The 16,433-nt window shown below is 35.1% G+C and overlaps 2 protein-coding genes across 2 annotated transcripts; one reads left to right on the forward strand and one right to left on the reverse strand.

Moving 5' to 3' along the window:
* Positions 1–660: 660 nt before the first annotated feature.
* LOC122268789 (uncharacterized) lies at positions 661–1,589 on the reverse strand. The gene is made up of 2 exons (XM_043039121.3): positions 1,459–1,589; positions 661–1,232 (listed from the first exon to the last, which is right to left on the reverse strand). Exons 1-2 carry the CDS (start codon positions 1,571–1,573, stop codon positions 691–693), a joined length of 657 nt encoding a protein of 218 aa, XP_042895055.2. The 5' UTR covers positions 1,574–1,589; the 3' UTR covers positions 661–690.
* A 648-nt stretch (positions 1,590–2,237) lies between these two features.
* Positions 2,238–2,978, forward strand: LOC107454337 (uncharacterized). The gene has a single exon (XM_016071498.4). It carries the CDS (start codon positions 2,238–2,240, stop codon positions 2,976–2,978), a length of 741 nt encoding a protein of 246 aa, XP_015926984.4.
* Positions 2,979–16,433: the final 13,455 nt, after the last annotated feature.

Below are 16,433 nucleotides of genomic sequence, written 5' to 3' on the forward strand. Positions count from 1 at the left end.
TGGGCATTATTTTATTGTTATCAATAGAAGGGAAAATTCCATGTAATTTATTATCATTTTGTGTATTCCAGTGTTCTTTCCAGGCTTGATAAACTGATAATTTACAAATTCGCTTGATGTCCAATGGTGCTAAAACATTCCTGCTTATGTTATGAGTACTTTTTGCAACTACATCAGCACATTCATTCCCGTGTATACCGACATGGGATGGTATCCAACAAAAATAAATATTGAAACCTCTGTCATATAGTCGAGCGATGTATTTTTGGATTTTGAGTATGATTGGGTTTAGACCGATGTCTGGAATACTTGCTATAAAACTACGTGAGTCAGTATATATTATCCACTTTAGATAAGTTTGGTCAAAAATATAGTTAAGGGCTAGTAAAATAGCATAACATTCGGCAGTAAAGACTGACGAATCAGGAAGCAGTTGCTCAGATACAGTAGAATTTTCGGTAACAACACCACAACCAACATGATTATCGTGTTTTGATCCGTCAGTAAAAATTGGTTTAAAATCGATATATTTATGTCGATGTTCATAAAATGTTTGAGTGAAAACACTTGAGCTAGTGTCAGATTTTTTAAAATTATTAAAAACGTCTAACACGCATACTGAAACATCAATCCACGGAGGGATGATGCCTGTGTTAGTAAAAACCTCAATATCTAAAATGTTAAAATCATTTAAAATATTGGTGATTCTAATCCCAAACGAAGGTATATAAGATGGACGCGAGGAGAAGTGAGTGGTGTATTGTGGATGAACGACACAAGAGTATAGTGGATGAAGTGACTTCGATTTAATTTTAAAATAATAATCCAATGACAGTTTAGAGCGACGGAAATGAAGAGAGGGTTCCGAACATAACACATACAGACTTTCAACTGGTGAAGTCCTAAATGCACCTGATGTCCAGTGGAAGGTATCGATTCAGTCTCATTATTACGAGAAACCTCAAAATTATTACTATTACAGTCTTCATCAGTCTGGTGATTACCTGGAGCACAAGCTACAGCTACAGGTTCAGTCTCTTGATGAATTCCAGGAAAAGCTACAGTGTCAGTCTCATGATTTCCATTAGGTAACAAAAGATCACTTTTATAATTTTCAGTATCAACTGGCATCAGTTCAGTGTAAGTCAGTTCTGGTCCCATTTCAGCTTCCTGAACTGCTACGGGAGTTAATTGCAGAGGTTCCGGAATGTCAGCAACCCAGTCTGCAGTCCCTAAAAAATTAAAATACTGGAATGAAATCATCACTAGGTACCCTACATATTATACACACACCCACATAATATTCGTACAGACACTTTTAGAAACCCCTTTATTGTGTCTGATGATACTTGATGAGAAAAAACTACCTGCCAAGCTTAATCGTTTAATATAGGTAGGTGTAAATAGGAAAAAAATGATTATCCATTTATATTACGCTAATAAATAAATTGTACTTACTTTGATATGCCGAGGCTGCTGCATTATTAGATAAAACCTCCCACACATCATGCTCTTCATCCAGTAGAAACTGTTGTCTCGCCAATTTTACTATCAGTCTAGTTCGATTACTCATTATTATCTTACCTACAATGAAAAAGGGGAAAGCAATTTGTTGGTTTCAATAACTATTTAGGCAAATATAATTAGGACAGGTTTAGATTTTGAAAAGAAGGCCGCTTAGCTTTTAAAACTATGGCCAAAATATTATCTGCCATTAATAAGAAATTGACCTATAAGCACTATGTGCGACTGTTAGATAAACTATTGTGCCACTGACGCACTCTGGCTAATGTCGATAGCGACTAAACTGCATGAAATGTCTTTGTAGCATAAAAGCAATGTTAATAGTAAGGGGGAAATTGAAACGTATAATGACATATTTGCAAGAAGTGTCGGTTTAGCATAAAAACAATATCAATATACAGAGAGACTTTAAAAAGATAATGACACAACAACCATTAGTTAAATTTACTCACCAGCTGCGTGACTTCTCCCATCAATGTTTTGCGAACGACTGACACAACGGACAAAGCGTCACTATCGGCTGCTGGTATAGGCTCCAAATCGCGCGTAAAATTAAAAACACTAAAGACACTAGTGCCTCCAGGAGGTACATTTTTGAAGTTACAAAACTGTCGTTATCCTAGTAAAATAGAGCATAAAATTACAAATATTTTGATACCAAATACTCAAAAAGTCATTTTTTGCACTTGTGCCGGTATCTTTATAAACCATCGATGTGGCGACTGAATGAATTTCAGATGTCTGATAAGTCGCACAGTGTTATGCGTTTAGCTGTTCATTTACCAAATCAACAACAAATTGTTTATCATAGCGGGCATGAAGTTGAAGCTGTCGCTCGAGCCTCTACTAGAAACACAACTTTGACAGCATGGTTTGAGATTCATAAAACTGATGTGGAAGCTTGCAGTTATTACTATTCTGATATGCCACATTATTACGTTTTTGATAAAAGTAATAGATGGAAAAGACGGCAAAGAGGCGGGGATCAAATTATTGGCAGGATGCCTGTTGTCAGTATTCAAGACAGTGAACGTTTTTATTTGCGAATGCTGTTATTAAGGAAATCTGGTGCAATTAGCTTTGATGATTTAAAAACCGTTAATGGAAATCTCTGTGCCAGCTATCAACAAGCATGTAGAAAACTTGGTTTTCTTGAAGGAGATGAACACTGCCATAATACTTTGTGTGAAGCTTCACAAATACGTATGCCGCGCCATTTGCGAATGCTCTTTGATGTTATCTGCGGATTCGGAGAAATTGAAAACATTCCTGAACTTTGGAGAGAGCATAGGGATCTTAGTGAAGATTTTGCACTCCAATACTCTGAAGAAACAGCAGTACAGTATGCTCTTGCTGAAATTAGTGAAATGTTAGTAGTTTATGGATTTACTTTACAGAAAGTTAACCTTCCAGAAGTCACCTTATCTGAAATTCGACAATGTTTACCAGTCTAAGATGTGATTCGAGAACATACAGCCGGCCAGAATAATTTTGAAAAGCTAAATGTGCAGCAACGTGCTGTAGTGGATAAAGTGTTAAGTGCAATTTACGAAAATAAACCTCAAAAACTGTGTTTCTTCGCTGGCCCTGTAGGCACATTTAAAACTTTTATCTATTCCACTTTGCTACATATAATTCGTGGCAAAGGGGATGCAGTTATTCCTGTAGCGTCAACAGGAATTGCAGCTACTCTCAAGTGGAGGGAGAACTGCTCATTCGACATTTAAAATTTCTATAATCCTAAATGATACGCCCACATGTAATTTAAATCTTCCATCTCAAGAGTCTACTTTACTGTTCGACTCCAAGCTGATTATATGGGACGAAGCTCTCGTGACTCATGTGCATGCTTTCTTAGCTGTGGATAGACTTCTACAAGACATCATGAATTGTTTACAACCATTTGGCGGGAAAGTTGTGCTGTTGGTTGGTGATTTTCGCCAAGTGCTGCCAGTGATTCCTAAAGGTTACCGCTCTCTGAGAGTTGCCAGCTGCTTAAAGAAACATCCACTTTGGGCTAAGTTGCAAGTTTTAATTTTGACCCAAAACATGCGTGCATTTACAAGTGAAAAGGAATTTGCAAATTGGTTATTAAGTGTTGGCAATTGCAAGGATGGAGAAGTGCTTATGTTGCCAGAAATTTGTTGTCCAGCAATCTAAGATCCTATTAAACAGTTATATTCTGACATTGATTTTAGAACAGTTACACCTCAACGACTTTAGGGTAGAGCAATTTTGACTGGCACAAATGATTCATTTGGGATAATAATCATTAATATTTTCGATGATTTTAATATTTTCAATTTCGCAGCTTTTACTAATATAGAGACTATCGCACCTTGGATTGATGTCTCGATGTGTGCCATAGATATTTAAAATAATTTCAAAAAATCTGACACCAGCTCTAGTGTTTATATCCAAAAATTTTATGAACATCGTAATTATTAAAGTGATTTTAAACCAATTTTTATCGATGGTTCAAAACATGATAGCCATGTTGGTTCTGGTGTGGTTATTGAACATTGTACTATATCTGAACCATTGCACCAAGACTCATCAATTTTTACCGCAGAATGCTACGCTATTTTGCTATCTCTTAATTTTATCTCCGACCAAGCTCATCACAAGTGGATAATTTATACTGACTCTCGCAGTTTTATATCAAGTATTCCTCACAACGGGCGAAACCCCATGATTTGTCAAATTCAAAATTGCTTTACAAAATTGTGCGTTGGAGGGTTCCACATTACTTTTGTTGGATACCATCACATGTTGGCATACGCGGAAACGACTTTGCAGATATTACAGCTAAAACCTCTAAAAATGTAAGCAATAACCTTATAACATCTCTTGATTTTGAACGAATATGTAAAGCTTCAGAACACCAGATTTGGAAAGAACACTGGAATAAGCAAATTAATAATAAACAGCACGAAATTTATCCTAATCTTGACAACTTCAAAACAATAGATATTGATCGCAAAACCCAGATTATTATTAATAAACTGCGCATTGGTCATTCCCGTTTTACTCACATGCATTTACTAAAATCTGAACCTGCACCTAGTTGTTCTCTATCTCGTGTAAACAATACTATTAAACATATTTTAACAGACTGCGAACAATTCAAACATTTGAGGAACAAACTTTTTAACAGCTTTACTTGATGACCCTATACATCACAACCTTTTAAAGTTTATCAAAACTACAGGACTATATTCTCTGCTTTAAAATAATACAGTAGTTTGACTTAGAGACCGACTTATAACCTAGTGTCAGGCGCAGCATAGCCATTTCTGGCTCTTGTGCCAATAAAATCCAACCAACCAAGGTTATCACTCCCACAGGAATACCTCCCCATAAACTAAAAATTAAAAGAGGTGCCATAATTATGCCATTTCTATAATTTGATACCCTCTAAAGGACTGTGTAATGGAACTAGATTAATTGTTACGAACCTTAGAAAGAATATAATTGAAGCTCGATTATTTGATGCTAAAGAAACTGAAACATTTTTTATTCCTAGGATACCTTTGATTCCATCAGACAACAACATGCCATTTTCTTTTAAAAGAAAACAGTTCCCAGTACGTCTGACTTTCTCAATGACTATAAATAAGTCACAAGGCCAGACTTTTGAAAGAATCAGTTTAGTTTTGACTAAACCAGTTTTTAGTCATGGGCAACTTTATGTTGGCCTCTCTAGGGTTAGATCATTTGACAGCCTAACAGTGATAGGTCCAAGTCCAGAAATTTATAATTGTGTGTTTAAGGAAGTTCTTAATCTTTAATAGTAATTATTTTTTTGTTATTAACAAAGCCCTTAATCTTTCTCAGTATTTGTTCGTATTAAGTATTTATTGCAAATTAATGTTTAGTTTCTGCAAGTTTTTCTTTTGTATGTCAAAGTTCTAAGACTTATACTTATGTTTTTAACAAAGTTTGTGAATCGTTCATGGTTATTATCTTTTAAAAACATAATGTTTTGTTTATGCAGGTTTTTCCATTGCAATTCACTTATTTCAATTTTTAAGAGATTTAATTTCAGCTAAAATTTTAACCTTTTTAAAGAGATATCAGTTTTAGAAATTTTATCTTAAGATTTTATACTATAGCACATTTCTAATAGGTTTAACGAATTACATGTCATTTATTTGAATCAAATTTATTTTAATGACTTAGTATTTACTAAAAAGATCTAGTTTATTTTTTTTTTAAAGTTGTTACATGGATTTGAATGATTGTTTTGAATTCTTAGAATTTTGTGCATTTGCAATGTACCTAAGTTAGTAGCGAGCGAAGCGAATTTGGTTTGCGAAGCAAACCATATAAGTATATTTATGCAACCAACTCTGCCTTTCATCATGTTCAACAACCTCAGTTTAAAAAAATGATTTCTGCTTTGAGACCAAGGTATACTGCTCCTAATGAAGTAAAAATAGGTGTTGCATAACTAGATTCTATAACCAAGAGAAAGCAATAACTAAATGAATAAATTGCGAACTTAAGCATAGATGGATGGTCAAATGTCCACAATGAACCAATACTCTGTGCTGTTGTAACCACTGAGAAAGGTGAAAATTATTTAGTGGATACTATTGATACAACAGGCTGTCCGTACACATCAGAGTACTTAGTAGAAGTTACTAAAAGTTCTATTATAAAATGCAAAAAAGAATTTAAATGTGTCGTTCGGAGCATTGTCACTAATGCTTCCAATGTGAAGGGTATGTGGAATAACATTCAAGGTGATCCTAATTTAAATCTGATCACATATGGCTGCTCTGCCCATTTGCTAAATCTTCTTGCAGAAGATATAAATACTTCGATTATAAAAGGACAAATATTACATTAAATGAAATATTTTAGGAAAAATCCATTTGGGAAATGCAAAGTGTAGAGAAGCTGGGGGATTGAAATTAATGATGCCTTCAGAAGTTATTTTAGAATACAATGGCTGACTGTATTTCGGCTAATTTGAAGAACTAGTCAATCATTGTTAAAGTTAGCGAAGAAAATCACAAAGATATTGATGATAATGCTCATAAAAAGTTACCAACCTTGGAATCAAACAAAATGCTGAAGATCTTTTAAGGCGTTTAAAACCCATTTTTGCAGCTCTAGATAAAATGCAACAGAAAGATTGCACCATTTCGAGAGCTGTTGATATTTGGAAAGAGATCTAAAAGAAGAGAGTCTTGATAAACCGTGTTCAGCAAAATTTTCAAATCGCTTTAGTCAGGCGTTAGGCCCACCACATTTTCTAGCAAATTTGTAAGATCCCCGTTATGCTGGAATTAACTTGACCCCTGATGAAGACAGAAAGTTTAATTTTCATAAATGAAAAATACTCACAACCAATAATGCCTGTTATTATCAAATATCAGGCTAAGTTAGAGCTCTTTCATGAGTTCCTTTTCAACCCTAATATTGTCAATCAGGCAAGTCCTATAGATTGGTAAAATCTCAAATTGCCGGGAATGAGGATGTTAAAAAAGTTGTGTTAGATATGGTTTCACAGTTATTTACAGCGCAAGCGCAACAATGTTATCGATAGTCGATCTGCACTTGCAAAATCCACTTTAGAAGTCAGGGATTAGATGTTTCTTTTCTAGATAATAAAAGAGTCGAGAATTTACTATGGACTTGAGAGTTTTGCAGAAGCAACTCGTCAGCGCAATAGGGTGATGATAATTTATGGAATTAGTCAGATCTTTACCTGGTTTCAAGATGAGTTTGACAATTGTCTCAAGCCAATTAGTAGGATGAAACCTATATTCGGTTGAAAAGCTCGAGAATGTTGCCCAAGGAGACAGTATTTAAGCGGCGTAGCATGCCATATGTAATACAATCAAGGCCAGGACTTGTATTGGGAGCCTTTAGCGAGTGCTCGTTGTAATTCTGTAGAAGTAAATGCTTGATTATACTACAATTGCTGTCGAGTCTCAAAATTTAGTTTATTTATGGAATTGAAAAACTCGACTGTGACTGTCAGGACTGAAGACCGCAGCGAAAGCTTCACCTAGGATGTTACTCACGTCTACAGAATCTGAGTATGTAGTACCGTTTCTTTCAAACACCGGAAAATGGAATTCACGGTACATACCATTCGCCTTTGTAACTCTCGACCAGACTTGTCTGGGAGACGTTGTAGATGTGGTAGATGAAACGTAACACTTCCAAAACTCCCTTTGACTTTAGCGCCTTGTCCTACGAGAGAAAGCTCTAGCTCGTTTAAAAGCCACAAAATTAGCGCTTGTTGGATAGCAACGAAACATGTTCCACAATCTCTGCTTCTCTTTATGAGCAGCAGAGCATTTGGCATTCCACCAAGGTCTGCGGTGACGAGGAAGAGAGGTAGATGATTTTGGTATGCTAACTTCAGCAGCATGCATTATGACTGAAATTGAATTCTCAATTGCGTCATTTATATTGTTAGCTGCTCTGCTACTATATCTTCAGTGATATCTGCAAGCTGGTTGAAAAGACTCCAATCAGTCCGATGATGTATGAAAACAGGGGGTCTCGGAGTGATATTAACAGTTGCCGAATAAGAAATAATGATAGGAAAGTGGTCACTGTTATGAAAGTCATCATCGATCGAAAGGTAAAATTGTAAGTGACAGATCTATGCAACGGAAAGTCTGCGTGGGTGCATGAAAATTAGACCGTGGGCCGATTTTTGAATTCGAAACTTTCGGTAACTACCTAAGTTTCGGAACTTCGGTAACTACCTAAACTTTTTAAAGTCATATTTTTCATTGAACCAAAGTTTTAAAATCATAGTGTCTCCCACATTCAAGTTGCACATTTATTTTATAAAATGAGAAAGAATTAGAACTATTTAATGTTGACCTTATTACTAATTCATTGTTAGGCGAGGTTTGTTTCCACCGGTAGGTTGCGCTTTTTAATTTTCAAATATAGGAAAATGCATTTTAATCTATAAGATCAATTAAGAACATATTAAAAATAGAAATTAATATGCAAAAAACTTTATCACATTTCAGTTACGTATTTTAGATTATAAACAAATTTTAAAAATATTGTATTATTGCGCATTCGGTAGCCAAAAAAATTGTAAACTAACAACTGATTTGATACAAGATATTTGACATAAGATATATATTTTTAAACTTTATTTACTATAATTTAACTTTTTACTCTACTATTATAATTTACTATAATTTAACTTGATTAAAGTTAAGTATGGCAAGTTTTAAAACTTGTAGCATCGAATGTGTCAGATAGCGAGAAATTGATAGTAAGTAGCGACTTAAGTTTAAATAGAATCATAGATTTTTCTCAGCAGTGGATTAATTTAGACGGTGTAGAGCAGATTGTGGCTTTTCAATTAGACAATTTGCTAAAAGAAGATGGTCCTACAATTTGTTATCATAGGAAATGCTACATGCGTTTTACAAACAAGAGCAGAGTTGAAAAAGCTAAGCAAAGATAAAGCCAGATGAAAATAATTTCAAACAAAAGCGTTTGAAACGTTCTGCCTGTGGCGCATATGCTTCACTTTTTCCCAATTCTTGTGTAATTTGTGAAAAAGACAATTATGTGTATACATTTGACAGAAAGAGAAAAAAAGAAAATCTTGCATTGTGCCAGACTTATAATGCTAGTGATGCATTGATTAAATCAGCTATATTAAAAAGTGATGAAATCCTTTTGTGCAAAATCCGTGATGAAGACTGTATTGCTAAGGAACTGAAATATCACAAAAGTTGCTTTCTGTCGTACACAAAAAGTTTAAGAAACAAAGACTCAATAGAGAATGGAGTCCTGCTGAACTTATTATGAAGAGAGAATCGACATTGTTGAATGAAAATTCTGCAATTAGTAATTCGACAATTAAAACGATGGCTGATGAAGGATTATCCTCAGCTGATTTTTGTGAAACCAAAGCAAAAAAACTTGTCAGACCTTGTGATAGAAATCAATATCCGAGCATGAAAGCTATAAGCTACTCTTTTTCATTTATAGTTTACTTAAGTTCATTTTTCGTATATTTTTTTTAGTTGGCAACATACCAGATCAAAATAAAGATGTAAACTTGCAGCGTGTTCTTTTTACTCAGTGTTAATTGCTTATCATTTCTATTAGTAATAATGACTCTAAATTTTTTTTTTCATCACGTTATCAGCACGAAGCTCTGTGTAAGTAAACATTAGAAATTCGGATGTAAGAAGATAGGCAGTAGAATAGCACTAATCGTCACCATGGAAGATTACAAATTGAAGAAGTTAAATGGTGAGAATTACCATGCATGGGCAATACGTGCTCGCGCACTGATGGTGCAGAAGAAATGCTGGGAGGCAGTGGAACCCGGCTACGGCCTTACAGAGATGTCCAAAAGTGAAACAAAAAAGAATGACGAGGCATTAACCCTAATGTTTTTGATAGTAGAAGACACGTTTTTGGATGATATCGGCGACTGCGCCAAGGCGAGGGACGCATGGGTTGTGTTGAAAGATATGCACAGTAAATTTGGATTGCTGCATGTTTTGCAGCTGATGAAGGATTTCTTCAACATTTCCTTGAAGCCAGGTGAAGCAATTCAATCATATTTGACCAGATTGATTGAAATACACCGAAAATTGTCGAGTGGTGATTACGCTTTCACCGACAGAGAAGTTGCCCTTGTCATGTTAATAGGCCTGCCAAAATCATATGAAAGCTTAATCCTGAACTTAGAAAAGGACGAAGATAACTTGACAACAACCATTGTGAAGTCTAGACTCTTAGTCGAAGGAAAAAGAATATATAGAAATGTGCCCATTGCTGAAGAGCAGGAAGAACGTGCACTTCACACAAAAAACTACACTCAAAAAAGACCGATGCAGACAAACACTGTGAAAAAAATGGGCAACGAAAAGAAACAATGAAACAGCTTCAAATTGGAAGAAAACTGTCAGGTGTTTTAGCTGTGGAGAATGGGGTCACATCTCCAAAAATTGTGACGAAGCTCAACAAAGAAATCAAAGTAGTGCCAAGACTGCTATAGATTTAAAAACGAACTTTGCCTTATTAACAAATAATTTTAAAGCTGAAGATTCAACAATCTGGATTCTGGACAGTGGTGCCACTGAACACATGTGTTCACACAAAGAAAAATTCATGGAATTATTGCCATTAAGATCTAAGGTTGAAACCGCAAATGCTGAGAAAATGGAAGTTTGTGGGTCAGGTGATATTTTTTTGCAGCCCTCAATGAGGTGTGGTAAGGAAAATATTCATTTGCCGAATGTGCTTTATGTTCCCCAGCTTGAAGGAAATCTCTTATCAGTTGGCAGAATCGAAGAAATGGGGATGACTGTTTCTTTTGAAGGGGGAAAAGCCATCATCAAAGATCCTAAACAAAAGAGAGCTATTCTCACTGCTTACAGATGTGGTAGACTTTATAAAATTGAAGAAAAACAAACAGGTAAAGCATTTATATCCAAACATGAAGAGCTTATGCATAGACGACTAGGACATTTGCATATTAATGCAGTCAAGAAACTAGTGAATGGTAGTATATCTGAGGAAAAGCATATAAGAACTGAAGAAGCACCTATGGAGAGTGAAATTTGTTCTACTTGTGTTTTGGGAAAAATGAAAAAAATTCCTTTTCCAAAAGAAGAATCTGAAAGAGCTTCTAGACCACTACAGTTGGTACATAGTGATGTGTCTGGACCAATTACACCTACTTCCAGAGGAGGTTCTAAGTACATTGTCACCTTTATAGATGATTTTTCCAGATATACTGTCGTCAAGCCAATGAAATCAAAAGACCAAGTTTATGAGAAATTCATTGAGTATAAAAGCAGCGTTGAAAATTTTCATGGACAAAAGATTTCTACCTTACGAAGCGACAATGGTGGAGAATATTTAAGTCAAGCATTTGATGATTTTCTAACTGAAAATGGAATTGTGAGACAGCTGACTGTTCCTCGAACTCCGGAGCAAAATGGAATAGCAGAAAAAATGAATCACTCCCTGTTTGACATGACTAGATGTCTCTTGATCGACTCTGGCATTCCAAATGATTTGTGGGCAGACGCTATAACCACTGCCTGCTATTTAAGAAACAAATGTCCATCCAAAGCCTTGCAGGGACAGATACCAGAAAATCTATGGACTAAGAAGCTGGTTAAAACTGACCACTTGAGGGTTTTTGGGTGTAGAGTATTTGCAAAGCTTGATAAAACTCAACTGAGAAGTAAATTGGATAAGCGTTCTCAGGAGTGTGTTTTTATTGGATACCCTGAAGGTGTAAAGGGTTACAAATTATGGAATATAGAAGAAAACAAGTTCTTTCTTAGTAGAAATGTGAAGTTCGATGAAACCTGTTCTTTACCATTCGGATAATCAGCCTCTGATTAAAGTTGTAAATAACAATTCCACTGAAACTTCATCTTCGAAATGGATAACATAGAAGTATCACAAAGTGATTACTACTTTGAAGATGAAGCAAGACAAAATCTTTACAAATCTGCTATATACTTATCAAAAATTAGAAAAAACTCACGATCAATAAATTGCGTTTGGCCGCCTACTGCAGTAGATTTAGATGAATCTAATTTAATGAAGATGATACCAGTTTTATTATTTAATTTTCTTGCCTGTGGTTCTGGAGAGACCGATGATGTTAAAACGAATCAAATTCCTGAACTTAAAAAAAAAAAAAAAATACTAAGCATTGCCCAAGACATAATATATTTATCTTCCAAAGGCGGAAGCCAACGCCGAAGCATTCTTCTCTGGCCATGTCTATTCGTCATATCACAGGGTCTGCAAAATTAACAAATCTTGTGAGTGGACTAGGACATTGCATATCCCATACATCTGTATTGGAGTATGATACTGCTCTTGCAGAAATCCAACAAGATCAATATAACAATCTGCCTATTGGTATCGAAAAACAATTCACCACAATAGTATGGGACAATACTGATTTTCTTGAGGAGACCCAAAGTGGTCATGATACCACTCATCACACGAATGGTATTATAATCCAGCAGAACAATTTCAGTGCAAAAGTAAGCATTCCCAAGAGAGGTGTCAAATCTGGTAAAAGAACATTTGAACCACCACCCGGTAAATATTTTCGAGTATTTTGCTAAAAAAAACGCAATTGCAGTGCATTGGTAAGGTTTACGAACGCGCAATCGACGAACGGGTTTAAACTTTGGGAAGTGATCTGCATTCTAAGCGTAAGTGATTCGGCTATCTCGATGTAGTTCCTAATTATTAAGTTTACTCTATAATTATGTGCAGGTGTTTTTAGGTAAACATTAATGAATTTTTGAAATAATTAAGTTTCGAAACTAGAAACATTATAAATATGTAGTTATTAGGTTTGGTTAACGAAAGTTGATTTTTAAAAGCTTTCTGAGTTTCAGCTCACCGTCTATTACCCGCTGTCAAACTCGATCTGAATCCTTTGCCTTGTCACGTCTCCAAAGTGCAGATGTTAAACTTACCCGGCTCCGAATTGGCCATACAAGACTGATCCATCTTTATTTGTTATTTGGGGAACCTCTTCAATGCAACACTTGTAATGTTTTACTTTAATCCTTTGCCCGTCTTTTAACAGACGTCTTACTTTTTTCGGTAGTTCTATTTTATTAATGGAAGATTTGTTAGATGACTCTCATCATCCTAACGTTTTTACGTGCTATTGTGTATAAGTTTTATTCTATTCATGACTTTATTCACTTTTAGAAGTATATTCTTACTTTTACACCATTTTACCTGTCTTACAAAATTTGACTTAATTGTAACTTCGACCTGATTTTATTCCATTATTGCCGTTTATTGTTTCTATATCATTTTATCAATGTTTAATGTATTTTAGAAATTAAATATGCACTTTATTTTCTGACATGTTTAAATATACAGTCAATTCACTATAACTCGAAGTACGATAACTCGAATATTACAAAAACTCGATTTTCTTATGAGGTTTCGACCCTTTTATCTTCAGTTTCATGTTAATTATTCTCGATTACTCGAATTTTACTGCCTTTAACTCGATTTTTTTAAAAAAAAGATTACTGGATCTTTAAAGCAAGAACAAAATCCTAGGAGCTGATATCTTGCCCCTTTCTTTGCAACACACACACAATAGACTCAACTGGTCAGATAGAACAAGTTCAGTCAGAGTGAGAGAAAGGGATTAGTAACACCTGTGGGGAATGATAAATTTGTTTTCGGGACAGAACAAGTTTTCAGTGTGAGATAAAGGGATAACACCTGTGGGGAATGAGTAAACTTTTTTCTGGTTTGAACAAACTTTAAGCTTATGATTTGCTGTTAGAGATTGTGTGGAAGAAGTGTGTTAGATCTCAAAAATATACGCCTACGCGTTTTACCCTTATTGCGCCCCCCACTCCACTTTGCATCTCTGTCAGAGAGGCAAGCATTCGTTCACTCAAGAACTTCGAACAAGGAAGTTCACTTGTGAGCTCTCTCATGAGCTACCTTTCATTGTTTACTGCTATTGCAGCAGTCATAATAATTTTTTCGTGTACATAGTTCATTTGTTTTATTAAGTTTTGTCTAATAAATGTTAAATCAAACCATTACTGTCCGCTTTCTATTACATGTAATGCACAAAGTGTTTACCTCTGAAGACGTCGAAGCGAAAATTAAAAACTTTCAACTTGGAAGATCTTAGATTCTTATCTTATTAATGATGTAGATAGAAATCCAAACATGAAGAAAGATAAAGCGTTGAAGTATGGAATTCCCCCGAATACCCTTTCTACGATATTAAAAGAGAAAATATCCTTAAACGATATGAATCTACGAACCCGCTGTCTAAAAGAATGAAAATGTGTGTCTTTCCCCAGGTGGAATCAGCTCTTCTGAAATGGTTTCAGCAGTACAGAAATCGAGAAAATGCTATTCCCATAAGTGGTGTTTTGCTGCGTGAGAAAGCGATAGATTTTGCTAAACTGTTAAAAATAGACAATTTTCAGGCTAGTGCTGGGTGGCTAGAAAAATTCAAGAGCAGACACAATATTGTCTTTCGCACTCTGCATCTTGAAGCTAAAGCTGTCCCTCTTGAAGTATGTGAACAGTGGTTAAACGAAACGTTACCAAATTTACTTCAAGGATACAGTGAAAATGATGTTTTCAATATTGATGAAATGAGTTTATTTTTTAAATGTCTTCCAAATAAGACTGTGATGTTTAAGGATGAAAACTGCTCAGGGGGTAAAATGAGCAAGGAACGTTTGACTGTCCTAGTTGGAGGAAATGCGTCTGGGACAGAGAAATCGCCCTTACTTGTTATCGGAAAATACCGAAATCCCCGATGTTTCAAGAATGTAAAAACGTATCCTTTGGATTACAAGTCTAACAAAAAGTCTTGCATGACATCAACTTTATTTAAAGACTATGTAAGAAAATTGGATCGAAAATTCTTCGCTGAAAAAAGAAAAGTGATACTCTCTATGGATAAATGCACAGCGCATAGTGATCTACCTAATTTGAAAGCAGTAAACTTGCAGTTTCTCCCACCAAACACAACAGCAAAGTTGCAGCCGATGGATCAGGGTATCATAAAGTGCTTCAAACAGTTTTATCGTAAAAGGCTTGTCAGAAAAATGATAAACGATATTGAAAACAATATTTCTTGAAGCCATGAGGCTACTTTCCAGTGCTTGGAATAATGATGTTAGCGAAACGACAATAAGAAACTGTTTCCGAAAGTGTGGTTTTTTTAAAGAAACACAGAGTGAACTTGTGATAGAAGAGCTTCAAGATGAAGTAATTGAGAACTCCGATTTCATAAACTTCGATGAAAACATTGCTTTTTGTGGTGATATTTCCGACGAAGAATTTATACAGATCACAGAAGAAAATGACGAAAGTGCTGCTGAGGAAGAAGGTTCAGAAACGATAGTCCCAAACATACTTGAAGCGGCGTGCATCTCTTGAATTTCTTCAAAAGTTTCTAGAGAGTCGAGAAAGAATTGATAATTCTATGTTTGTGCACCTGCAGAAAATTGAAGATTTCTAGAGATTCAAAAAGGATTACCTCAACGTCAAGTGACGGATTACTTCAAAAAAACGTAAAATGTAGTAAAAATAATAAAGTAAGTTATTATATTATACTTTATAGTTTTTTCTTAAATATTGTAAGCATTTAGAAGATTTGTAATTAATAAGTATTAATTAAATAATCCGACAATATTTTGAAAGTCCAAAAGCGAAACTAACGGTAAGTCGAACTTCCGATAGGTTGAAGTTTTTTGTCAGTCCTATCAGATTTGAGTTAACGCGAATTCACTTATTATATGGCGCAGCATGTCCTCAATTGGATCTTGTGCCATTGAACTCTACATTCACTTCAATACGATCTAAAAACTGGCTACGTGCATCGGTAAGCAAACAATAAATAAAGCACTTCATCAACCTATTTCCAATGGCATAATCGAACGGACACGTTCTTTCACTGATGGCACATGCCACTTTGTTTGAGATTAGTCTTTTTCCCAATAAATGGCATGACTGAATCCTTCTAATCAAAAGCAAATTGTTTTATAATATCGTTTTTTTGTTGCAGTTAATTCGTAATCAGCTGATAGTTGAGTTTTGTTAAGGTAATTATTACTTTACAACAGCCATTTTTCCAAGCAACTGTACAAGTAAGCAGCTGTTATCCCAATATTGTGTCTGCTTTGTAAATTTTAAAAAAAAATGAAATTATTCTAATAACTTTTTGTGATATAAGTTTATTTTATATGTTCTTGTGAAAAAAAATAGAAATTAAAGATCTTTCGGAAAACGATGATGTCACCGAGCTTGATAAAGGTAACAAAAAACAAATTCCGGTGGGAATGGTTGGCTCAAGTGGATGAAGGCAACGAAAAGTTTGGTGTTGGTGCAAAAGATCGATGAAGCTGGAA

This window comes from Parasteatoda tepidariorum, chromosome 6 (genome assembly GCF_982258835.1).
Source record: "Parasteatoda tepidariorum strain Cologne lab strain chromosome 6, Ptep-v5.0, whole genome shotgun sequence".
In the NCBI taxonomy this organism is placed as follows: domain Eukaryota; kingdom Metazoa; phylum Arthropoda; class Arachnida; order Araneae; family Theridiidae; genus Parasteatoda; species Parasteatoda tepidariorum.

Bases quoted from the DNA above. Each gene is read 5' to 3' on its own strand.
- LOC122268789 (XM_043039121.3), bottom strand. From the start codon at position 1,573: ATGAGTAATCGAACTAGACTGATAGTAAAATTGGCGAGACAACAGTTT. The intron at 1,233-1,458 runs GTAAGTACAATT...TTAATTTTTTAG, and splicing joins AGCAGCCTCGGCATATCAAA to GGACTGCAGACTGGGTTGCT.
- LOC107454337 (XM_016071498.4), top strand. From the start codon at position 2,238: ATGTGGCGACTGAATGAATTTCAGATGTCTGATAAGTCGCACAGTGTT.